The sequence below is a fragment of the Cadophora gregata genome, assembly GCF_030347475.1.
Source record: "Cadophora gregata isolate MNR1 chromosome Unknown scaffold_1, whole genome shotgun sequence".
Taxonomy (NCBI): Eukaryota; Fungi; Ascomycota; class Leotiomycetes; order Helotiales; family Ploettnerulaceae; genus Cadophora; species Cadophora gregata.
In genome coordinates this window covers 736182-760667 of record NW_026695924.1, presented here as the reverse complement: position 1 = coordinate 760667, position 24486 = coordinate 736182, and the positions used below count along the sequence as shown (strand labels likewise).

At 47.9% G+C, this 24486-nt stretch overlaps 7 protein-coding genes across 7 annotated transcripts; 3 read left to right on the top strand and 4 right to left on the bottom strand.

The window, feature by feature from the left end:
* Window positions 1-732: 732 nt before the first annotated feature.
* ONS95_000238 (uncharacterized protein) lies at window positions 733-2709 on the bottom strand. Its single transcript, XM_058493385.1, has one exon. The coding sequence runs from the start codon at window positions 2220-2222 to the stop codon at window positions 786-788; it is 1437 nt and encodes a 478-aa protein (XP_058363585.1). The 5' UTR covers window positions 2223-2709; the 3' UTR covers window positions 733-785.
* ONS95_000237 (uncharacterized protein) lies at window positions 2710-4901 on the top strand. The gene is made up of 3 exons (XM_058493384.1): window positions 2710-3842; window positions 3902-4085; window positions 4155-4901. The coding sequence occupies exons 1-3, from the start codon at window positions 3573-3575 to the stop codon at window positions 4697-4699; spliced, it is 999 nt and encodes a 332-aa protein (XP_058363584.1). The 5' UTR covers window positions 2710-3572; the 3' UTR covers window positions 4700-4901.
* A 1884-nt stretch (window positions 4902-6785) lies between these two features.
* ONS95_000236 (uncharacterized protein) lies at window positions 6786-9082 on the bottom strand (the record flags this gene model as incomplete). Its single annotated transcript, XM_058493383.1, has 2 exons — window positions 6786-8921; window positions 8971-9082. 2 exons carry the CDS (start codon window positions 9080-9082, stop codon window positions 6823-6825), a joined length of 2211 nt encoding a protein of 736 aa, XP_058363583.1. The 3' UTR covers window positions 6786-6822.
* Window positions 9083-9343: 261 nt separating this feature from the next.
* On the top strand, window positions 9344-11378 carry ONS95_000235 (uncharacterized protein). The gene is made up of 2 exons (XM_058493382.1): window positions 9344-9597; window positions 9656-11378. Exon 2 carries the CDS (start codon window positions 10121-10123, stop codon window positions 11150-11152), a length of 1032 nt encoding a protein of 343 aa, XP_058363582.1. The 5' UTR covers window positions 9344-9597; window positions 9656-10120; the 3' UTR covers window positions 11153-11378.
* Window positions 11379-13132: 1754 nt separating this feature from the next.
* Window positions 13133-14020, bottom strand: ONS95_000234 (uncharacterized protein; the record flags this gene model as incomplete). Its single annotated transcript, XM_058493381.1, has 2 exons — window positions 13133-13801; window positions 13853-14020. The coding sequence occupies 2 exons, from the start codon at window positions 14018-14020 to the stop codon at window positions 13133-13135; spliced, it is 837 nt and encodes a 278-aa protein (XP_058363581.1).
* A 3543-nt stretch (window positions 14021-17563) lies between these two features.
* Window positions 17564-23823, top strand: ONS95_000233 (uncharacterized protein). The gene is made up of 8 exons (XM_058493380.1): window positions 17564-17928; window positions 17980-18045; window positions 18095-18153; window positions 18204-18222; window positions 18276-18341; window positions 18392-20157; window positions 20208-23531; window positions 23586-23823. The coding sequence occupies exons 1-7, from the start codon at window positions 17926-17928 to the stop codon at window positions 21325-21327; spliced, it is 3099 nt and encodes a 1032-aa protein (XP_058363580.1). The 5' UTR covers window positions 17564-17925; the 3' UTR covers window positions 21328-23531; window positions 23586-23823.
* On the bottom strand, window positions 21652-23823 carry ONS95_000232 (uncharacterized protein). Its single transcript, XM_058493379.1, has 4 exons — window positions 23194-23823; window positions 22858-23142; window positions 22432-22760; window positions 21652-22378 (listed from the first exon to the last, which is right to left on the bottom strand). Exons 2-4 carry the CDS (start codon window positions 23009-23011, stop codon window positions 22025-22027), a joined length of 837 nt encoding a protein of 278 aa, XP_058363579.1. The 5' UTR covers window positions 23012-23142; window positions 23194-23823; the 3' UTR covers window positions 21652-22024.
* Window positions 23824-24486: the final 663 nt, after the last annotated feature.

Genomic DNA, 24486 nt, shown 5'->3' with positions numbered 1-24486 from the left:
ACGATTTTATCCCATTCAGATTGTGAAACAAATACCATCACCTCCCTCATCGACGACGCTGTGTACCAGCAATTCGTGATCGATAACATTTCATAATGACCGGTCAAATCATCTCCGCTGTGTGAGAACACTCTCTCGCTGAGATTCGTCTGCGGATCTCACCCTTATCCAATGGATCTTTCAACTCAAGCCTTGGCTCTGCATCATCCTCCATGATGGACATCGCTGTGGCCAAATATACATATTTCTATCTTCTACGACTCCTCCTATGATAAACATTCGTCCCCTCTCTACTGCATTGAGTAGACCAAAAGGCTTTGAATACCATCAAGGCTCGTTTTGAGGCTGTGAGAACGTAACTTGCTGATTTCTGGCCTGAAGTCATCTAGGAATTAGATGTTGGCGACATTGGGCCTTTGTCTCTCGGGGGTATTCGGAATTCTGCCAGTGGTCAAGAAGTTTCGCTCCTTTTTCCCTTTGAAAAGGCCTGAAAAGGGGACACCCTAACGAGTTGATTGTGAAATAAGCAAGTATCTTAAACATTAAACTGTAGCCTGGAAAGAAACGGGGTTGTCAGGAGTCGAGGCGCTCAGACTGTTTAGATCCCTGAGGCGAGGTAAATAAGCCGTTTTTATAGGCTGGTTCCGCAGTCTTTTCATTGGACGAGTAGGAGACTATTACAGAGACTTGTGAGTCCCCAAACTCCGGACGGAGCATACACCTTAGGCTTGAAGCGGAGCCACATTTGTTCAAACAATTAAATTATTCTATCAAATCCGACAAATCTAATTTATCAACGGAGTCGAACTCTCACTTCCCCTCTTCACCAGCTTCGGTATCCTCCCCAAATAAACCCAGCTCAACCCACTAACCACAACACAAAGTCCCGCAACAACAGCATTCATATTCCCATATCCAATTCGATCTCTCAACCCCCCAGAAACCACCGGCCCAACCGTTAACCCCGCACTAAAAACCATACTACTAACCGCATACAACTGACCATATGGGCCCTGCTCTCCAAACAAATCTTCATTCGCAAGGTGAAACTGCTCTACCACGTAGCTCGCTTCCACGATACTGGGCGATGAGAGGGACGCCATGCCGAGACCGCAGAACCCGAGGATGCTCGCCATTTTGGTGATTTCGGAAGTGCCGCCGGCGTGGGGGATGCGCAGGAGGATGATGGGGATGGAGAGGAAGAGAAGCCCGAAGGTGGCGAATATTCGGGCGCCGTAGCGGTCGACGCCTCGGCCTGCGATGGGGCCAATTACCAGGGGAGGTAGGATCAGAGGGATGAAGAGTAGTCCGGCTTTCAATGAATCGAAGCCGAATAGTTCCCATGATTCAATGACGATCGTGGAGTCGAAGACAGCGAGGAGAGTAGCTTGTGTGAATGCAACAAGTTGTGCTACCAACAGTCGCGAGTTGCCCATGCAATATAGAATTGGGAACTTCTTGATCCAGGTAGGTTGTTCTTTGGGTATCTTCCACTTTGCGAGTTCCTCTTCTTTGGTATTCCCATTGCTGAGCAGAGGCGATGTCTCGCCAGCTTCGGAATCAGTGTCGTCGCTTTCAGAGGAGTAATCCACCCCGTACTTAATCGCAACCTTCTTCTCGACAACGACTAATCGCATCAAAAAATCAACAACCAACAACCCAAACGCCGTACCAAACACTGCGCCCGCTCCAGCTTTCTTGAACACCAATCCGCCGAATACGGGAGCGATAAGTTCCCCGACACTGATCAAACTGAATATACTGCCAATTGTAACACCCAATTTGCCACTCCCCACCGTGTCCATTACCATCGCCAGTCCTATCGTCCACACCACACTCGCACTTATCCCCTGCAGCACGCGTGCTAGTACCAAAACCCAAATCGATTGTCCCAGGAACAACATCGCCGTGCTTCCAAACAGGGCGGCAAGCCCAAACAGGAACGGCGGCTGTCTCGACGACATCCTATCTGCAATCACGCCCGCGACCATCGAGAAGAGGACTTGTGCGCCGGCGTAGGCTGCGAGCAGGAGGGAGGTGTAGTACTGGACTTGGTCGTGCGGGACTTGGATGCGCTCGAGGAGGATGAAGGGGAGGATGGGCACGATGAGCCCGTAGAGGAAGAGGTCGGTGAACATGCCGATGGTGACGGTCGAGAGGATGAAGAAGGTGTTGGAACGCCATTTTAGGCCCCAGGGTGAGTAGGAGGAGTCTGCTGCCATGACTGATAGTTGAAAGTAGAAAGTGATGGTGGAAAATAAATGTACAGACAAGTGCACTCAGAGAGATGCTGGAGGTGGGGTGAAGAATGCTGAATCAAATACAGAAAGCAAACTAGAAGCTGAAGTAAGAAAGAAGATCCAGATCCAAAGCGCGCCTCTCGAATCTTCGTCGCAGAGGCATCGATTTCCAATTGTCAATCTGGCCAGAAGGATGCGATAATCAAAGTTGTGTTGCGTTGTGTTGCGGTGTGCACCCAGGATTTCATGACTCTACAGTCGGGATGAAAAAGTTCCTGTTGGACGAAACTTAGTTTCACCCTCGGCGAGCAGTTTTGGGACGAGTGCGTCATGCATTTGAATGATTGGATATCTCGCTTTGAATCCGACGCGGGACGAGCCGCCGCTTGACTTGACACAGTAAGGCGTGATCCAGATGAATCTTCATTTGTAAACATTTTTCTGGCCTTTCGAGATCTGCTGCATCGCTTACATACGGATGAAGTCATGTGCAGTGTTAGAAGACAACCGATGGACTGGTTCTCAATGGATGAGAATTCAGCCGGCTTACAAGGCTGAAAAAAGTTCGATATCACACGAACATAATAGTGTTAAACGACGGTTGAACTTCGGATTTGACTCATGCCAAGAAGATGTTCTTTGAGACTTTGACGATCATCCCCACATGTCAGCAAAGTAGCGGCGCGACATTCCCGCCTCACCCCACTTCTCTCCTCTTGGGATATTGGATTCTGGGGTAGAGCAAAGGATGGCGCGAGGAAAATAGCGACGTGTATAAAAGAACTGACACCCATCTCTCAGATCGTGAGTATTGTATCAAATCATTCTTCTCATTCCATTACCTTCTTGCCATCCCAGCCATCATGGCAACAATCACGACGACCCAAGCGGAGGCATCAACAACAGGGAGCAACAAGGATGCAATCGAGCTCCAATCTTACCCACCCTCTCAAACACCCTCGACCAGAAAACTAGATATCTCAGATCTCGAAGAAATAAGACAGGATTCCAATCCCCCAGCCCGAGCAGTGGATATCAAGCAGCAATGGAATTCACCCGGTGGCAACAAATGGCGAGTTTTTGCTACATTTTGGTCTTTCTTCGTTGTGGGTATGAATGATGGCTCATACGGTGTAAGTCATTTTATGTGATCGAATTGATCGAGATTGATATTGATATCAACAGGCTTTAATCCCCCACCTGGAACCCTACTATGACCTCAACTACACCATCGTCTCCCTCATCTTTCTCTCCCCCTTCGCCGGCTACTCCCTCGCCTCAATCGTCAATAATCTCGTTCACGTCCGATTCGGCCAGCGCGGCGTCGCAATCATGGGTCCCCTCTGCCACATCGTATCCTACGTGGTAGTCGCCATCCATCCTCCTTACCCAGTTCTAGTCGTAATGTTCATCTTCGTCGGCTTCGGAAACGGCCTCATTGATGCCGCTTGGTGTGCTTGGATAGGTAACATGGCAAATGCGAATGAAGTGCAGGGGTTCTTGCAGGCTTCGTATTCGCTGGGAGCGACGGTTTCGCCGCTGATTGCTACGGCGTTGATTGAAAAGACGGGGGCGGGGTGGTATGGGTTTTATTATATTATGGTAAGTCTTGATTCCAAGCTGAATTACTTATGAGGCTTAAATGAGTAATGGGAATATAGATTGCAGCTTCAGCGCTTGAGTTCGCTACCTCTGCTTCCACGTTCTGGAAACAGACTGGTGCAGTGTACGAAGCAGAGAATCCTCGCGATCCTGACTCAAACACTGGACGGACACGTGAGGCATTGAAGTCGAGAGTCACTTGGCTATTCTGCTTCTTTGTATTCGGTTATGTCGGTGCCGAAGGTACGTCCCCTCATCCCCTTTCCCCTCATCTAATCTTAAAAGTCGTTCCACAATATTAACAGCAAATAGTCTCCCTCGGCGGCTGGATCATAACATTCATGACCAAAGTCCGCGGCGCCAACCCTTTCGCCTCCTCCGCCACCTCCACCGCCTTCTGGGCCGGCATGACAGTCGGCCGCCTCCTCCTCCCCTACGTAACCTCCCGCCTCGGCGAATACCCCTCCGTAATCCTCTACCTCCTCCTCTCCTTCGGCCTTGAGCTCATCTTCTGGCTGGTCCCCTCCCTCATCGTCTCCGCCGTCGCCGTCTCTCTCCTAGGCGTCTTCATGGGCCCCATGTTCCCCACTGCGATTGTCATGGTGACGAAACTGCTGCCCAAGGACTTACACGTTGGTTGTATTGGGTTCGGGACTGCGTTTGGGGGGAGTGGAGGGGCGATTTTCCCGTTTCTTGTGGGGGCTATTGCGCAGAGTAGGGGGGTTAGGACACTGCAGCCGGTTATTTTGGCGTTGCTTGTGGCGATTGGGATTCTTTGGGCGTTGTTGCCGAGGAAGAGGGGGAAGGGGCATGGGGGCGAGGAGTCGCATAGGGTGGAGAATGAGAGGGAGCTTTGAAGACTTGGGGATGGGTTTTGCAGTGGGGAGGGTAATATGTGGAAGTGCTGGGATCCGTATTATAGTACAGAACAGAGTTCTGCTCTGGTGATGATAGGGCCAAGAGGCGGAAATAGTAGTTAATGTTCTAATCAAAAGAAGCATACGTTTTCTGATTGCAGTTTGTGGAAATATATTTTAATCCAGGTCATATCATTCAAATCCCACCCTACCATTATCACAATCAAGGAGACTTAGAAGTGAATAATTTGACCTCTTCTCTAAGCAAGGCGATTCAATAACACGTACCTACCCAGTCTAACCCCTTGAAGAGCAAACCACAGCCCCTCTGTCGCCTTCCCATTTCAGTATTTAAAAGCCCCAGGAAGTAAGGAAGTAGAACAGTAAAGGCCGGACGAATCAAAGTTCAAGGCACATGAGCAAGACGTCCTTGGGTCGGAGCGCGATGACCACAGCGAGATCGGGGGCTTAGCACCGGAGTGTGCAATTGGAGTTAGATTAATTTTATGTTGTGAACTATTTACGACTCTTATTCGTGGATCGTGTTCGTGATTCATCTGCGCGACTTCCAGCTGCCATTTTCTCTATCTCTGTCATTTCCCCCAAAACTGTCACCACACCCGCTGATATCCAGACCCTGAACAGTATAGCAGGCCTGGACCCCAATCTTCTCAACACACGAGCAGAACCCACATACTCAGACGGCCTAAAATGAAAGATTTTGAAATTGACAAAAACGCTCTCTTACTCTCCAGTGTGAAAGCTTAGATCGTCGTTGTAGTGTGACTTATGGTTTACAACTTGAGGCAGAGGGAGGGTCTTACATTATACCACGCTGAGGGAGTACCTGAGAGGGGGAGTTAGGGGGAGGGTGAAGGAGGGATTCACTTTCTGCAAACACGAGTCGACTAATGGAGAACAATTGTTTTCTTGAGAAAAGAATGGATGTACCAAGACGCGCCAAGTACTTACAGACTGCAGGTTTCCATAAAAAGGGTATGTATGTATCTACGATTCTTGCTTCATGAGACTAGGTAGCATCCGTTCCAGCCATCGGTTAGTTATCCAACACTGCTTATGTCGAGTTTTGATGTGAGGTGAGGGTGGAAAGGCGGGTTGCTGGAGGGAAATTCTTACGGAGAGTAGAGTAGACTTCAAAGTCCCTTGAATTCAGAATTGATTTTCCTAGTCACTGGTTCCGTTCTAGTCTACAGATGGGAGCAACTGTTGCTGTAATGTAACCTGAGCTGAGGCTGAGTCTACCTGAGCCGAAGGTGAGTACAGCCGGAGCACGCCCCGAGCAAGCCTGATCCAGCCCGAGCAAGCCTGAACCATCTTGACACCAACTTGAGTCAGCCTGCCTGCCATAATACCTAACCCATTCTGGTCTCCCTCCTATGTGCCCCGGCTATGATTTCCTTACTTTGTTTGCCTGGACCTTTTTCTCATCCCTAAAAGGAGAGTATTCAAGATCCCTTTCGTCAAAGAAATTTCAGCCTTATAAAGCAGACCACGGTAAGCTGTTTTGAACTACACGGTATCAGTTTTTGCCAGGAGCCGCTAAGAATCAGTATTGACATATCCATTTCTTACCTTGCATAGAGAATATCGGTGAGAGTCATTACCTATATTTTTTGAGTTACAAAATGTTTGGATCTATATCTATACCCGTATAATTCGTGATAAAAATCTCTGTTCGAGCCTATAGATACCGAAGTAACTATGAGGAATCGGTTACTTTGTCCTCTCTGCAGTATCCCCTCAACTGCCGAAAACACACTTTTTTTTGCAGGGTACAGCACTGGAGCGAGGCGCTAGGGCTGCCTGGACGACAACGCAGTATTCAAATTTCAGCGTTCCTCGCTTAATTACAGGGCTTCGCTACAGGCCATATACTCCCTATAAAAGCACGGCAGTTTAAGGGATAGCGGGGATAGCAGTTGCACAGTCTACGGCAGTGCTTCTCTTTCGCCTTAAGACTTTCTGTCACCTCTAGAAATCTCTAAGCTTGAAGACATTAGAGCAAGGCGGGTTTCTTCGGACATAGGCCCTGATCTCGTCTCAGCTTCGAGTAACTTTTGGTATCCAGCCATTGATTAAATATTATTCTCATAAATACAGATCTACTTGTCCCAATGAACCTTATCCCAAATCACTATCTTATCCGCAAAAGCCACAGCGAGTTTATCCTCAGTCCCAACAAACGCCATGCCCAGCGGCTTCGTTAAACCCGAAACCTCCAATATAGCTGGAGTTGCATCATGCTTCAAGATATCTTTAACATAGGTTGATCCACCATCTTTCAGTGTAGGGTCGTCAGTCCCAAACGCAACGAATCTCCCATCCTTCGAACCTGCAATATGCGACGATTTGAAGTTTACCACCCCCCAATTGGGCGCGGTGGGACACTCAGTTGAGCCGTCCCACAAAAGGTATTCGTCTTGCCAACCATCATTCGGGCGATAGAATGCCCAAACTCTATTGGAAGATGCGAAGTTCAGTCCTAAAGACCGACAACTTTGCATTTTGAGGTAGTTGTACGTTGGTATCTTCTTTTCGAATGCTCTCGTATACATTCGGAGCTGTGTCTCGTCGGCCGTAGCAAGTAATGTGTTGTCTGGGGAAAGACAAGCATTGTCGGCTTGGAACATGGAAGAGGGATATACTTTACCATCGGCACTGGACTGGAGCTTGAAGACTGTGACGTAAGGTTTAGGTGTCTTGGATCCAAACATTCCTTTCTTTGCTGCTTTCGGAATCATACCGACCACAATGGACAGGTCCAACTTCACTGTGGTGAACATAAGTGAGAGAATCCGATCTTCGTAGAATTGCCAGTGGATGTAGTAATTTCTGAGAGGATTGGGTCGGTCAAGTTGGAATACACAGATGTCTCCGTCGTCTGCACCTGTTGCGAGGTATGACCCACCTTGGGAGAACGCTAGAATCCGTGTTTCGGAATGAGAAAATGTTCTATCCCATATCTTCTCACGGACCGACTTATCGTCATCGATTTTGAGAACGAAAAGTGAGCGCCACCCATGTGCTAGGATCGCTACATACCTTCCGTCCGGCGAGAAAAGCACCTTATTCATCGTCTCGAGGCCTAAGGACGAAAGTGAAAGCATCCTGGGAGCATTTGACGAGTCGTTGTTCTTGGATGATTCATTGTTCTTGGCTGATTTTTTCTTCCCCTTGCCTGGCTTTGAGTTGGCATCATTTGGCTTTGAATGTGTGGCAGATACTGGAGATGTCGTAGCCGGTGGTACAGTCGTGTCGCTTAACTTCCGCGTCAGCTCTTCGATTTTGCGCTGGTGCTCTTGCTTCTCCTCTTCCCGACGAGTCTTCTCTATCTTTGCTTCCCATTCCTCTCGCATTCGACGCTTCTCTATCTCTTCCAGAGATTGACTGATTTTCTCAGTTGTTGCTCTCTGCTCTGTAAGTGTTTCTTCGAGTCGAGCCATCTTTTCGGCATGTAGCTTTTCCATTGTGATCTGGAGTTGTTGTCTCTCTTCTTGCAATCTAGCCACTCTCCGATCCATTTCGTTTTGTTGCTCCTGAAGTAACTTCGCAAGCTCAAGATCCCGTTCCTCTTGTGCAGATTTCATCATAGCGCGTACATCTTCCAGTTCCTTTGTTAATTCTTCCTTCTCTTTCGCGAAAACACCAGCAAGTTGCTCTCCAGCTTTAGTTTTATCAAGAGATACTTGATTATCCGCCATTTCTACCTGAATCTCAAGCGTCACGAATTCAGGCTGTGCTGTGGCAGATTCAGGAACAAACATACTGAGAAGTTCCATTGCTGACTGTCGATTATTTTGGTGGCGCCGGACTTGGGAGCCGTGAGACATCATCCAGCCCCAAAATTCGGGAGTTTCCATCAGCTCTTTCTCGCGGCGTGCACCATCACTATCCTCTTTCAATGCCTCCCACATCGTTGTGGCAAGGACAACTTTTTTCAATGCTTCTGGCCCGCAGAGTTTTATGAAAGCTGAGAGGTTTAATTTTGCGGAGCCTTGCATTCGGGGGTCGCTAATCCGATGAAGATAGAGTATACCACTGAGACGGACCTTCTGGGTATATGAGTATGTGAGCCATGCTGCAATCTCCTTGAGGACTACAGTATCTTTTCTGTCCGAATCGTCAAATCCTGGCGTGTCAACAAGGTGAATAGTGACGGTCGGGCTGTAGTTGCACTTGAAAACTCGGACCTCTTGAGTGCCTGAAATTGTCAGAAGACATTTGGTGTCGAAGATTTTATCGGAACGCACAAGACTTCAATCCATCTCCTACGCCCACATTCTCCTCGGTGCAGTGCGAAATGAATGTGCTCTTCCCAGCACCTGTAACTCCCATCAAGGCTACGAATAAATCGTGATGCATGTTACCAAGAGTTACATAAAATCGAAATTTGGAGCAGGAAATATCGTCTTGTCTCTATTAAGTTCTGGGACTATCGGATCGTAGTTATGGAATGGCGATTAAATCCTTGGGGCTTCAGCTGAAAACGGGTCGGGCGATATCAATAGTCTAGCCATCCTGCCACCCACCAATTAAGGTTATCGTCTTGGCTTGGCCCAAGCCACAATGAACTTTTGGGGACTGAGCTGAATTGTACCCTGTATCGCCCAGATTCTGGACCTCCTGTAACTCAACAGTTGTCAGTCAGGCATAAATTATCTGCCACACCTTGCAGATTTAAGGTTCATTGTACGATTACACATCTTCCTCACTTCTTACCTACAACTTGAATAGACCCTGAACCACCAACCCGGTTTCGGACTTGTTGTTCACCAGAAACTGCATATGTCGTTGAAAAGCTACAAAACATAAAAAACTCTTCCCAACTACCCGCCTGCTGATACCGCTGGGCCGATGATGGAGACACCATCTATAAGGTATGACTAGTGACCGTCCCAAAATAAATGCAGAAACAAAAGCTTACTTTGAGCATAGCCAAAATGATATCGTGATCGCGGTTATGGGAGTGACAGGATCTGGGAAAAGCACTTTTATCTCGAAAATCACCGGCCAGAATGTCGGGATCGGGCATAGCCTCACGTCTCGTTAGTTTGTTGAAATTTTGTATATGGCTGGAAATTGAAACCCAAGATTGTACTGACGTTTCGAATAGAAACAGCTACTGCGAGCATTTATTCGTACCAATATAAGCCCGATCGCAAAATCTACTTGATTGATACGCCTGGATTCGACGATACTTCTCGTTCCGATACCATCGTCTTGAAAGAAATTGCCTTCTTCCTATCAAGGCTGTATCGCGACAAAGTGAATCTTGCGGGAATTATTTACCTGCACCGAATCACAGATAATCGACTTTCCGGGACGGCTTTGAAGAATCTGAACGCATTCAGGCAACTTTGTGGACCTGATAGCTACGGCCATGTAATTCTCACGACGTCCATGTGGAATCTCCTCGATCCATCAGCTTCTCATCTAGGAGACGAGCGCGAAAATGAATTGAAAACCACCTCCAGATTCTGGGGTGCCATGTGTGAGCATGGCAGTCGTGTAATTCGCTGGACAGGGGAGGAAAAGTCGGCTCTTGTTATCATTGATCAAATAGTCGACATGCATGCGAAATCCGGCACTGCGATCTTGCAGATACAGAAAGAACTCTGTGATGACAATTTGCCCCTAGATGAGACCGCAGCCGGTAGGGTGGTTCAGAAGGAGCTCGCAGAAGCTAAGGTCCACTTTCAAAAAGAAATCGAGTCGCTACGTGAAGCACAGGCAGAAATGAAAACCGCTTCGAAACATGAGCTTGCGAAACAGCTTTTAGCTCAGCAACAAGACTTTGAGCAGAAGCTGAGAAATGCAAACAAAGCACAAGAAGATTTGAAGACGAATCTTCGGCGACTGGAGAGTGAGAAAGAGGAAGAATACAGGAAACTTCTCGAAAATACCCAACGCCAACACCAAAAGCTTGCAGAAGTTTTGGACAAACGAGAAGCCGACTACAGAAAGTTACAAGAGGAGCGAAAAGAAGACGAGAAGTCCTTCAAAGAAGCACAAAAGTTCTTCGCGGACGAAATGGCAGCTTTGCAGCAACAAATAAAGAATCGTGAGATTCAAGCGCAAGCAGCAGAAGACCGCAGGATTGCCGCCGAGCAGCGAGGACAAATCGAAGCAGAGAGGCAGAAATTGGAAGACGAGCGCAGACAGATGGAAGCAGAGTGGCGTATGAAAGAGGAAGTACAAGAAGAACTTCGGAGACAATATTTGGAGGAGCAAGAGGAGATTGAGAGGCAAGAAGAGAGAGCGAGGCAGGAAATTGAAGCGCAGAGACGGAGGAAGAGCAGTACTAGTAGAGCGCTGCCGCTTCTGGGTGTCTTAGCTGGATTCGGGACTGCGGCGGCAGGGTTGTATACATTGAATCCTGCAATGGTTGCGTCCGGGTTGACAATTGCTGGAAAGGCTGCTGACAAAATTTGAGTGTGGAGGGATGATGAGCGCCGGAGCAAGAGCGGCTAGGTTACTCATTGAAAGCGAAGGCTACGAGAGAGAGGAATTGATCGATAACACCTAGGTGTTGATGTTTTACTCTCTTGGTTTTGGTTTGTGGATGAAAGTTCAAGGACAATTGTGACGAGGACGCGAGGACGATTGAACCGAGGTTATGACAGCAGATAGGTGATTGACAACAAAACCCACCATTGCAAATCCAATCCTCTTGAAGTTAATGTACTAGTCAGGCTTTGCGACTTCAATGCCTTGGAACCATTGTTGAGTGAAGTCAAATTCTCACCAAGGTCTGCCCAGCTGCGTAATACATTGTGCAGTACTGGGGCAGATACCGACGGAAATGGGACTCCCATTCCGCCTTTGCTTGTATGTGTCGTCTCTTGACTTTCAAACCCAACCGCTCCAACATGCCGATTTTTATATCCTACAACCAACTTCTCAAATTTATGGGGGAGGTATGTGCCGCGGTGTAGCATTCACTACGATCGTGATGCATTCATTGTGAGCCAAGCTCACACGTGGTGTTGAGTGTAAGTCCACTTCTTCAGATATGAAATCACCTGGCTAGACTTGGAATGTATATCAGAGTTTGAAAATGCAACAGGGCGATTTCATGCCGGAGGGTCTTGGATGGTTGGAGTTAGGAATTGAGCTGGTGTATCGAAATCGAAGCGGGGAATTTGTGGGGGATAGTTGGGTTGAGAGCCGGGTGAGCCCATTTTTTGAGATGCTCGAGTTTTTTTGAGAGGAAGTGAGAATGAATGTCGGGAAGATGACAACAAGGTATTGTTTGATAGCAGCGTTATCTGTTGTTTTTGGCTTTACATGAACCTTGAAGCATGGCTCTCTTGATCAGCTTAAATGGAGGCGGGGACAGGTCGACGTGAAGAAGCAGTTAAAACTGTCGATGCGCAAGCACTACAGCTTGACAGAACACAGAACATATACGAGCTCTGTGCCACCTCTGCAGAAAGTGCTCGAGAATAAAACTCATGCGATGATTAGAGAATATATACGAAATTGACAAATGTCCAAAGGAAAATTTTGGTTGTCACGTGGCAGTGAGGTGGTTGGAGCAAGGTTGGAGCACTTCAAGGTTTGAGAATGTGAACTGAAGCATAAGGATGATATGGAAGTAAGTGAATTAAAAAGTTCAGTTCTGAATTCTTAAGCTAGGGGTAGCACATATAAATTCTGTAACAGTTTGGTGATTCTCTCTCTAGATTAGGGATCCTCGTCATGTGAAGCTGGTGATGTGCCCCGGCCTTGGCACAATCGGCACATCACAGGGTATCTCAGGAAATCCCATCTTCAGTAACATTGTTCTCCTAGAACTAACATTTATTCGAGTGGATGTTCACATTGAAATGTCGCTCTCATACTGGCAGCTTCTGTTCAGATTGGACTTGTTGGAGCACCTGTGATGGGAAATGCCTAAGCGACAAAGAAAACAATGCTGACAAGGAAAATAGAACGACAGCAATCCATGTTACAAGTTCATCTCACTACTTTGAGTTTTGTCTAGAAAGTTATGTCACCGTTTCAGGTCATCTCCGATTTTCTGGTTCCGGTATACAGAGGAGTTCGTTGGTTGGCAGTTCCTTAGCTGTTTGCGTCTGCAGCAGCAGCCTTTGGAAATAGCTTTTATCCCTGTTTGAGGGGAGGAAATGGAACAATTTTGAACGGCAGTTGACTCAACAAGCATGAATTAGTTATTTGATTCTCATCATCAGCAGTTCAGCATGAGAAATAGCATTTGGAGAAGCCTTGGAGGAAGTATTTGACGGGGGAAAAAATGGTATACCGCGACGTTTCTAGCTACTGATACAATTTAACTCCCCATATTTCCAAGTCCCACACTACGCAAAAGCTCAAACTAACACCTGAAGAAATGCATTGGCAATACCACATTTTCTAAGAGCAACCCAGATATCATCCGGTACGACTGCATCACAACATAGCCAAGCCGGCAAGCAAAACAGCACCTGCCATCGCACCATTGACGGCGAGTCCAGCAGCAGAGTTACCAGTTGAGCTTGGGCTAGCCGATGCGGAAGTACTACTTGGGACAACATCAATCGCAACGGTCGACTGAGCGAGAGCAGTGGTGTAGGTAGTACCGTAAGTACTTGGGTATGTCGTGGTGTAAGTGCTCTGATCCTGTGTCACGACTGCAGTGACGGTAGCTGTGACCGTAGTCTGGACAGTCTTCGTGGTAGAAATGGTGCTGAATCCACTTGCAGCACCTGCACCGGAAGCAGATGATGACGATGGCGAGGATGACACCGACGACGATGATGATGACCCGGTACCATCAGCAAGCTTCAAGATACCACCGACTGCTCCGCCAGGTGGAGATGTCGAAGCAGAAGCACTCTTGGCGAGGAGTGCGAAAGCTTCGAATGTGTTGCCTGTGTCGGGAGCATTGATTGCGGCGACCATGCCGGTTTGGCAATGGTTGCCTTGACCACAATACAGCCAGATGGGCTTGGTATCTTTGACGGTGATGGTGAATGTGCTACCGGAGGGGGAGTTGGCTGTTGGTACGAAGGAGGAGAAGAAGCCATTCTCGAGGGGGTGGCAAGGGTCGTTGAAGGAGCTTTGTGTTACGGTGTGGTTCTGGATGTGTTAGATTCTGAGTGAGGATCGAGGGAGGAGAAGAAAGCGTACCTTTGGGAAGAAAGAGAACTCGATATTAGTGCCAACTTCGGCTTTGATGTTGTTGGGCGAGTAGACAAGTCCGCCTTTTCCGACTGTGACTTGGATCGTGGTTCCTTGTTGTGCGGTGGCAGTGGCGACCACGGCAGCGAGAGTGATGAGAGATGTTGAGAAATACATTATTGCGGGAGAGTAAGAAAAAGAATTATTCTTGATGACAAGGAACACAAATTAAGCTTTGCTTTAATAGACAGGGACTATGAGTGATGAGTTGACTGTATACTGAGAGGCGAATGTATGATGTGAATGGGTATGAGGGAGAATGAGAGGATTATTCTTGGGTCAAGTACTTCCTTTATACACCTGAATAGCTCCTGGAATGAAGGACAAAGTACCACACCAACAACAAGGCAGTGAGATCCAAAATAAAAACTTCGCAGGCCCGGGGTATTTTTGAGAAATGCTGCATCAAATGGCTGGGCGGTAGCGCTCGCTTGCACAGCCTGATGGCCCTCGCTGTGGCTGTTCCAGGGGTCTGGGCATCCGTTATCGCCGGATGTAGTGAGGTCCGATGAGTGAACGCTCAGCGGGCTTATAGAGCGGCCGGCTACTTGCCTATACCATCCAGGATTGAATATTGGATATGGAATCGTCAAAGAAAATATTAGACATGAAAGGATCAAGAGACAAGGGATAGGGGAGAAACGCTCGAGTAAGATTGGCCCCGTTCTCCACACAGCGACGACATGATGCCATTCCATCGACCCAAAACCCACGAGTCAACTGCTCAAGAATTTCTTTGTTATGAATGTCGTCAAAATATCGCCATTTTCTGCACAACAAAGACTTCGACGTGGTTGATGAAACCTGTTGGCGTGGGTGACAGGTGTGGCCGCAACCGGCACCGGAAAATCTATGAATAATCTTGAAACAAGCGAGGCTGGGCAGGGATCCAAAATAGAATTTGTTTGTGTGGCGGTCCAAATAAAACACGCGCGCTTATTTAAGCAGCGGCCGACCCTACCGGCCAATCAATCCGCGATTATTTGGCAGGGCTGAAACGTGTTGGTTTTTCCATCGTGTCCACGAGGAAATGGAACTAATCCTGGTGTTTGTTACGGATGGAATCGGTTGCTTTGCGTTGCAGTCTTTTTGCGCGGGTCAATGAGTTAACGGGGAACATGGATTTTGTATCACGTGACATAGATTAGGTTCCACCGGGATGAGGCTTGTACTCCCTTGTTTTTCCGCAGGGCGAACGGAATGTTCCAGCCCGAGGACAAGAAGGATCAGGCTGAGCTGGATGAAGCGTCTTCCGGTTGCTGTGCGGCTGGCGTTCATTTGCCCTGTCCTGCTGAACAGCAGTATTTGTTTGACCTCTGCCTTTGGAATTATTTCTGTTACTAGCGTCCGGCTGCAGTCTACAAGCTTTTTTTTTTTCTTTCGGAGAAACAGATCCTGGTCTGTGCTATCCACGTTTCTTATCCCAGTGAAGTACTTATAGGTGGGTTCGGAATTTCTGCCTTTCGAGCGCTGGCTCATCATACTTGACATCAGCTGTCCAGGGCTCACAGACACGAAAAATTCGTTGACGCTTCGGACCAGTTTGATATTTTCGATACAAGAAAAACACATTACAATTATATATCGCCCAGAAACTTTTGCCTTAAGACTGGTGGTCGTGAAGCAAAAGCTGCGCTGCTACTGCAGCGTTTCGACCGCATTTGAGAAGCTTTACTCGTATTCAGTACGTCCATGGGTGCCACTTCTGGGCTGGCATCGTTCCCAGCATTTTGAAGCCAGGAACTACAGAATCTCTTTGCACTATACTGCATGACTTTTTCAAGCCACAAGGTAAACAATCACCAAGTCATGCCTGGGATGGAAATGGCCCGGCACAAAAAGGATCAGCCAGACGCCGCGCAATGTATTGAGAATTGCGATGGGAATGATTCATGAATCACCGAAAACTTGCGATTCCAGTATGCCTCGTCCAAAGCAAGAAACTTTATAGCCGCAAATATTTGATTGTGTTCCAAGCGGTTGACAGTTAAAGATTGTGCGACATCAATCGATGTTTCCCGTGCGCGCAGGAGTCACCATGCGAATAACCCAGCCACCCTCTAAAAATTCCTAGTGGATTATGATGATGACTCCCAACTAATTTTCCAATGTAGCGATATCATATATGTGATGTGTTGTTACTGTACTTGTTCGGGAAAGATTTGGACGGCACACCAAAATCGAGAAGAGCTGCCTCTGCCTCCAGACTAGGCATAGCTGGGCGGTCATTGATACAGATGAGGGACATGATTTATCTTTCACCGTATACTTTTGGAGCAAATGGTTCGCTATGTGACACCATATAGAAGCACGCGGGGAAAAACTGTGCGTACTGGACCGAAGGGCTAGTTTCGACGAGGGTCTAACATTCACAGTCCACTGTCGAGTACAGGACTTAACAGACATGGACATTCCGTCACCTCCAAATTACTCTGATGGTGCTTGTGGATCCAAAAAAGCAGTGCCAAACAATGATCCAAGTTTGGAATACGACGAATCCGATGAAAATCGGCGATAAATCCAGTCGATGTGGAAGGGCGAGCTTAAGCGATACGAACTGAACCGAAAGTAAACAAATAGAGTATCAACTAAGATATCCCCTAAACTATATCCAATCTCCAGCTAGTCACAGCTTCTGACTTGGGGTAATAACTGTGGATGGAGATGTGGGCTGCTTATAACCAGGGGGATTGTGCTCGGAATCGCGGGAGGTCATGAAGCTTAATCATGGTAGGTGGTCAACCTTGGCGCAGCCCCTGAATCGTAATAAGCGAGCCATTGAGATAATTGAACTATAGTGCTGTATTAACTGACTACGTACTGCTATGAGCGAGTTATTATTACTGTCCAGAAAGCTGTGTTCCATGGGCTTTTGGAAGAGTCGGTGAGTGAGGCAAGGAAATCTGTGGAGCGAGGATGGTGCATGGTATGGTTCGCGTCACATTGTGCGCTTTACCCGATTTGTACAAGCGAACTGCCAGCGGGTGCTCTTCGACCGGAGTCAACCATGGTCAGCCTGAAGGCTCCAGGTGTCGACATATCCGTGAAAATCCAGTTCTATCTATCCAGACAGGACAGGATGATATGAGGATGGATTGCGCTCTGTCTCCGGCATACTTTTATGGCCTAGGCGAGAGCCCCCGAATTGTTATTTACAGATGCGAAAGACCCCCAACCCGTCTAGAGTGCCATGGAGTGCTTCAGAGCCACGACGACTTTACTTTATACTCACTTAAGTCGTATTGTTCGATGCTTCCGAGGATTTTAAAATAATTGAATAGCGTCATAGTCACTATCAACTTTGTATAATTGGAAAGTACCCCTGAGTACAATGTCGAGGCTGATATCCAAAAATGCGGCTCCCCGTTGTTTATTTTTTCAGAAGTTCGTAGCATTCAGTGCAGATAATCAAAAGTATATAAATGAGTACTCAATCGAGAGTGCTGATCCAGCCCATGTCGAGTGCAAGAAAATGTTTCTCTGAATCATCCGTGGTTGTGACTATCGGGCGAGGTAAGAAATAATGGGGGAGTTGTCCTGCTCGCTAAACGCAGCTTGTCCACTCCCGCACTTGCGGTCCTACCCTGCTAGCGCGCATCCATCTCCTTCCCGATGGCCAATGTCCAAAACTCTTCCTCTTCTTTCTCCAGCCCACTACCCAACGCGTCGTGAACAGCCACCAGCAACCAGCATCAATCCCACCATCCGAGCCCAGGAACCGAATGCGCCTCGCATAAGTCGCTTCGAAGACAACAGACGCGTCGAGAGCTTCCATCTGTAAGTGCCAGCTTGATATACAACCTACGACCACGAGTACTACGCAATCGAGCCTGGGCACTCCCTTGCGACTCGCTCTTACTCTCGAATCAATCCACCATTCACTTCAACCATCTCCCCCACGGATATAAAGCTTTACAGAGCTACATATAAGTGCTGCAGAAGGGTACCTCGAGTCTGACATTCCACTTTACCCCAGGTTCCCCCACCCGGTCAGCGTTCTTCGAACGCAACAAGCCGAAAGAATGGTACAAACTCTCCCTTCCGGCTTTCTCAAGGGTATGTAATAACACATACAGGTTCTCTTCAAGCGGAAACCCGTTCAATATATGCCCCCGCCGGTGGTTGAGAGTGATGATGCCGAGGTACGGATACTTGATACGGAGCCGGCGCAAGAGCTGATAGAGGATACAGGTGTGGATGATTAAGGAAACAAGAGAGATTTTTACGGATTATGAGCAATATCTGGCAAGGTGTGTATCAAGCTTGCTCTTAGTACCTGCTTTACTGATGTTGCCCCTAGAATCGACTTTTACAAACAGGTTAGTCAAAATGCATCTTGGACGCGTCGCAGACAGTCTCTGACAAAATCCAGCGTCGATTTATATGTCAGATTACCGGTCACTCTGGGCTGAACTTTTTCGAGGCGTTGAAGAGTGAAGTAAGGAAAATTTGGAGCTTTTGCTGCCAGGCGCAACTAACGTCGTCCAGCTCGCAGGTGCACAGGAAGTCGAAGAGGCTTTCCCAGAGGCCCTCAAGGACCCAATTCTACGACGAGTTCAATTCCAAACCATTTCTCGAATCGATACTCTTGTCGACCTCATTTTCGACGAGTTTCGCTCCGATTACTACCCTGGCGAGGCTGTGACTGTACATGTGGTGACGGGCGAACGACTCACAGGAATTGTCAGAGACAAGACACGCTTTGGCCCGAAACAACTCCCGGATGGCACTGTAAATCCGCCATTCTCCAGATATTTTGTTAGTCTTGATAATCGGCCGACGGAGGAGGCTGTGGTGGACGATGCCCATATTACTCGAGATCGCAAGATCTTCACCAAGCAAGTTTTGCGATCTTTCATTAAGAAAACAGTCACTCGAGAAGCCTGGACTGGCGCGCCTTGGTTGGTCAAGCCCGAGGTTGCAGCAGTCTACCATATCGACACACGGGTCCCACCACATCTGCGTTATGAGAGCAAAGCTGCCGAACGAAAGCAAAAGCAAGCCCAACAAAAACATGCTCCAGATTACGAGGGTATGGTTGGAAGCTTCCAAGGAAACGGACCTCGACTTCCACAGCTGAAACCTGCCCCAAAAAGCCATAAGAGCAAGCAGCAGCAAGGTCAGGCGTTGGCTAAGAGTAAGCAGCAAACGTTCTTGAATTATGCTCCAATTCCAAATCCTCAGATTCCTCCCCCATATTATCATCCTCAACCTCCCTACGTATCTCACACATTCCAAGCTGTCGGCCCACCACATCCGGGTCCTCATCAACACCAATTCCACAATCAGGCATTCACATTTCAACAACTTGCGTCATTACCACCTGCTCCTCCGCCACCACCACCAATCAAATACCCAATTGAGGATTTGCAAGTCATCCTCCGACACAATCCTCCCATCAAGCCGGCACTCAAGTATTTCTCTCAAGATACTCCTCTGGATGATGGAACGACCAAGGGCGAAGGAAACGGTATTCTCATGAAGTCGGTGGGACCACTACTTGAGACTTGGGATACTTTGAACGTCTACTGTGAAGTCTTCAAGCTGGATTCTTTTACTTTCGATGATTTCGTCGAGGCCATGCAATTTACTTCCGAGGATGTTGACTGCGAGTTGTTCGTAGAGGTTCACTGTGCAGCTTTGAAAATTCTTGTCAGTTCAGAAGCCGACGGCGGAAAAGTTCATGTACAGCTTCCGGATATGGATGAAGATAGTGAAGATGAGGAATCCGATGAGGAAGCCAGTGCACCCCCGACTCCAACCCCAGAACCAGAGCCAAAGCCCAGAGGCCGAGCTACCAGGAGCAGTTTGGCAAAGGCAGAGGCGGAGGCATTAAAAGCAGAGCCAGAACCAGTGAAGGAACCGAGTCCTGAGCCAAAGTTCACCCACCGAGCCGCTGAGATGCAGCTAGAGGTTGGCTGGATGGATCGTCTCAGAAAGCGTGACTTTAAGAACGGTGGATGGCAATTTATTATGGTAGGCCTCTTGCATCAACTTTCGAAGAGCCCGCGCCACTTTGAGACTTGCGAGACACTGTTGAAGGAACTTGCGCCCCTCAACATGGACCCCACACCAGAAACGACACGGCTACAGTACGCCAAACTCGACGTCAACCTTCGAATCCAGGCTCTCCAGATTGTTTGCATGCTTACTGCGGAAACAAAGGCCATTCGAGCATACATGGAAGAGTGTGCTGAGGAGATGACTGGCTATCGTAAGGAGAAGATCAATCACCAGAGAAGGAAGAAGGAATTGTAAGTCGTCACGTGATAACAAAGATCTCGAGCTGTCTAACGTTGAATAGGGTTGAGGAGCTTCGGTTGCTCAACGAGGAACGAAAGATTCTTCTTCCAGCTAACATGCCGCCATCCCCGGTTCCAGAGAATGCTCAGGTCAACGGTGATGTCAGCATGCAGGATGCTGCACCCGTTGAAGAGGTTCAGGACTCGGTTGATGAGGATGTCATGGATACTGATGATGATCCTAAATCCGGCCGCTCTCTACGTCGTGGTCTCGACCGAGCGGCGGACAGAAAACGCAAGCGGGAAGCTGAGCAAGAAAAGAAAGAGAAGGCCGAGGCTGAGGCCAAGATTCCGAAACAATCGAAACAGTTCACGAAGCTCTTGAAAGATATCCAAAAGAAAGAGGATCTGATCAAGGAACAAGAAGAAGAAATTGCCATTCTGGATAACGATCTTCGGGAGAACAATTGCCCGAGAACACTTGTTCTTGGCAAGGACAGATTCTGGAATCGTTACTACTGGTTTGAGCGAAACGGTATGCCGTACATGGGTATGCCAGACAGCTCAACTGCCGATGCTGAATATGCCAATGGCCGTCTCTGGGTTCAAGGCCCAGATGATATTGAAAGAGAGGGATTCATCGATATGATCCCAGAGTGGCAAAATGAGTACAAAGCGAAGTTCAACATGACGGTTCCGGAGCGAAAGAAGCTCGAGGATGGCTCAAGCACTGTCTACAATGCTCACCAATGGGGCTATTATGACGAACCCGAGGAAATCGATGCATTGATCAAATGGTTAGACGTTCGTGGAAAGAATGAGATGAAATTCAGCAAGGAGATCAAGAATTATCGGGATAGGATCGTCGAGCATATGGTCAAGCGAAAGGAATATCTAAGCCCATCCGAGGAGAAAGCCGTCGATACGGGACCCAAGCGCATGTCAACGCGCAAGAAGGATCAGCAAGTCGACCACACTGCTCACAGGTGCTTGACCTGGCACAACGGAACTGCAATCAGCTCGCTGGGCCACCTGCACTCTGAGCAGCCTCGCGCCCGGAAGCCTGCGAAGAAAGCCGCACCACCTCCACCCGTCGTGGAGGAAGAGCGCCAGACCAGGAGTGAGGCCAAGACCAAGAAGGAAAAGGGCACAGGTCGTCAAGGCACACGCTACAATTTCTAGATTGAACATTTATGTTTTTTTATACCATTGGGAGGAGTTTATTTAGAACATTCAGACTGGGCCGGCTCATTCAGCATGGAGTATGGATAGGTAGGCGCTACATTGTCTTGGTCCGAAAAAAGAAAATGGATGATGGGATGCATGGGATTGCAGTTATGGTCAAATGGCGCGGGTTCTGGTCTGGCTTCCATTGGTTGATATTCTAGCCTGGATGGATGGAATGTTAGGTGGATGGAATGATGAAACTATTGCATGTGCATATCACAGTTAATACTGTTTAGCGTAGAGCAAAGATAAATAGATGTTTGATATATCCCCTTCTCTTCCGCCGATTACTGACCTACTATAATCATGTCGGATGACAGAACAAAAGCTTCATATCAAAACACGAAATGTACCGCTAACCCTCGTAAGAGACTGCATTCAAAGCTTAATCAGCCCTAGATGATCCCTAGCACCCTAGGAGAGTGTCTTTGTATTCTCAAGTCGTTTTCGAAAGCTGCGCCATTGAGATATTGAGAACTCCAATGCTCAAACATAACCACTCTCGACAATCAAGTGGACTTGACCAAGCGCAGCGCACAGCGCACAGCGCCAGAATTTGGCGAGAACAAGAGTAAGAACGACAACAGTACCAAAAGAAGAATAACATAATCACAGTACTGCTCTATGTCCACTTTCCCAGGAAACAGCGGATCTACAAGCCCAGGGCACCCAATGCCAAAACACCCAACGGGAACCCAACTCCCATTCCCTCCGCCCTACCCGACAGCGAGTTCCCCATCCCATTCGTGCTTGGACACTGGGTCTGAGTAGGGCAAGGCGGACATGTTGCGGTCCCGGTCGGGGTCGAAGACGCGAACAGCTGCGCACGAGAATTCGTCGCGGATGCAGGATCCGCAGTTGGGCGATCAATCAAGTTTGTGTCTGGGCCGCACAGTTGTGTAGGCACCGAGTAGACGTAGCTGAAATCGATATCGGTGCTGTTGAAGCAGTTCGATGCGGTGACTTCGGCAACATCCTCCAGTTCGGAGAATATGATGTCGACGCACTGTCTTGGCTGTTAGCATATTGGAAACCAGTGAATGAGTCAGAGACACGTACATTGTACAAAGCACCACCATGTTTCAACGTCTCAATGACTTGGATTGTCGCAAGATCTCCAACCTTCACACTCACATTCTCAGGTAGTGGGACTTGTGGCAAGCAGAATGTCCCGGGGTACGGATTATCCGACGGTCCTCGGATTTGGAAGACTGGAGTCATGGGGAATGACATGTTTGGTGGTCCGCCGCCTGGGCCATCAGTTCCAAGTCCAAGATTGATATATATCAAGGAATTCTTGTGGCCTCGAAACCATCCTGGCTGGATTGCAATTGCGCCGCCTGTTATGGGCCAGTTCGTACGGTTGTCTGTTGGTGGGATGCCACCGCCTGGAAAGCTTAGCCTTGAGTGGGAAACTCAGATTCAAAATATTGAACTTCTCTTTTGCAAACCTGAACAGATGGAAATGCAGAAATGCACACTTACAAGGATAACTCCACTGCATCCCAAACGGAAACTCATCGTTCGTTTGAAGATTATCTCCTCTCCATCCTGGGTACGTGATCACCGTATGCGCTTTTGCAACCCCCGCTACAGCTGCCACCAGAAGGAAACGCCATGTCTGAGGCACTCCAAACATCGTGAAAATTTAGCGAGAGAAAAGTGTGTTGGAGTTTGAACTTCCAACCGGGACCAAAACTTTTGGGAAAGTCCGGATTTTCGGAACATAAATGGGAGAGAATGGTGCCTGGAAAATGCATGCCCACATGACTATGGAATTATAAGCTTCATTTCGTTCCTGCATGGGAGCGGCGTAGGTACTTGGCTGTGTGGTTGGCGGGCTCGGCTAACCCCCTGGATTAGTAGTGGAAGTGAGAGTGAGACCTTGCCAGTGACTCAATTGATTGTTGCCGAATAAAAGCAATATTGAAGTGAATACGATATTGACGTAGTGAAAGAAGCTTAGGATTAGAATATGCAAGTAAATTACGATTTCTTGACACATAAAAGCGCTGCGAGATCAGGCTTCGTCAGCTCCATACTTGCTGTAGAGAAAGTCCCCGAAGCGTTGAGTGGGTCAAAGCATGCTTGACTGGATGTGATGAGAACTTCACCTTGATGTGCGCGCTTCGTGAACATCATACGATAAAATGACAGGGGTAGGTTCACCCTACAGCCTTCGGTTGGAGTCGTTTCCTGACTCTCAGAGAAAGTGGCAGCAGAAATGCAATTGACAACGTTGAAGGAATTTGAGAAATTGAAATGGAGCGGAATGGTCTCAAATGATATCTGGCCCAATGTCAATATTTACTTGGCGAGAAGACTAAACAAATCTCCAGGTGCTCTATGCAGCGATCCTGACGAGTTCTAGGATATACTGGTCAACTGGCTTGTGAGTCCTTACTGTAGAAATTGACCGTGATAGCCCTTCCTTTATGTCTCAGAAGAAGCATGATACATTGACATGTGCCCGAAGTTCATCAAATACTTAGATAATTGAGCAAGTCTGGTTGCAAATGAATGGTAGGTTGCGGAGAAACAGTAGGAGCTTTCATTAGCGCCACTTATCGGTCCAGGAGACGAAACTCCGATATATATTGACAGCCATGTCTTATTATGAGCGTAGCAAGCAACCTCCCAGGAGAGATCATTATATGGTACGAACGTGTGCGCTGGAAGTGAATCCCGGAGCCAACTGTGAGGGGAAAACATCAAGCAGTAACCGGGCTGCTGATTGTTGCAATCCAATACTAACCCTTGTAGTCTTGTGTACTGGCATGAAATTGGTGAAGGCATGATAATCGAGTTTTATCATGTTTGACAAAAGAAGTGAATATGACGGTAGAATCTAAGTTCTCACGGCGGGAAACCCTGATCTCACAGGGCAAACTTAGAGCGACCGAAAGTATGGAACGCTTGTCAGGACGACGGCATACCATGCAAAGTGATAGCCATAGAGTAAGCGTACTCGTCAGCTAGCAAGGGATATCGTCAATACTGCTTCAAGCGGTGATGATGTTGCAGAGTTTCATTTGAGAAGCTGGCACAATTGTAAGTATAGATTTAGACCGACCTCAACCAGGGTCATCATTCCTCAAGTAATAGTGAGCATTA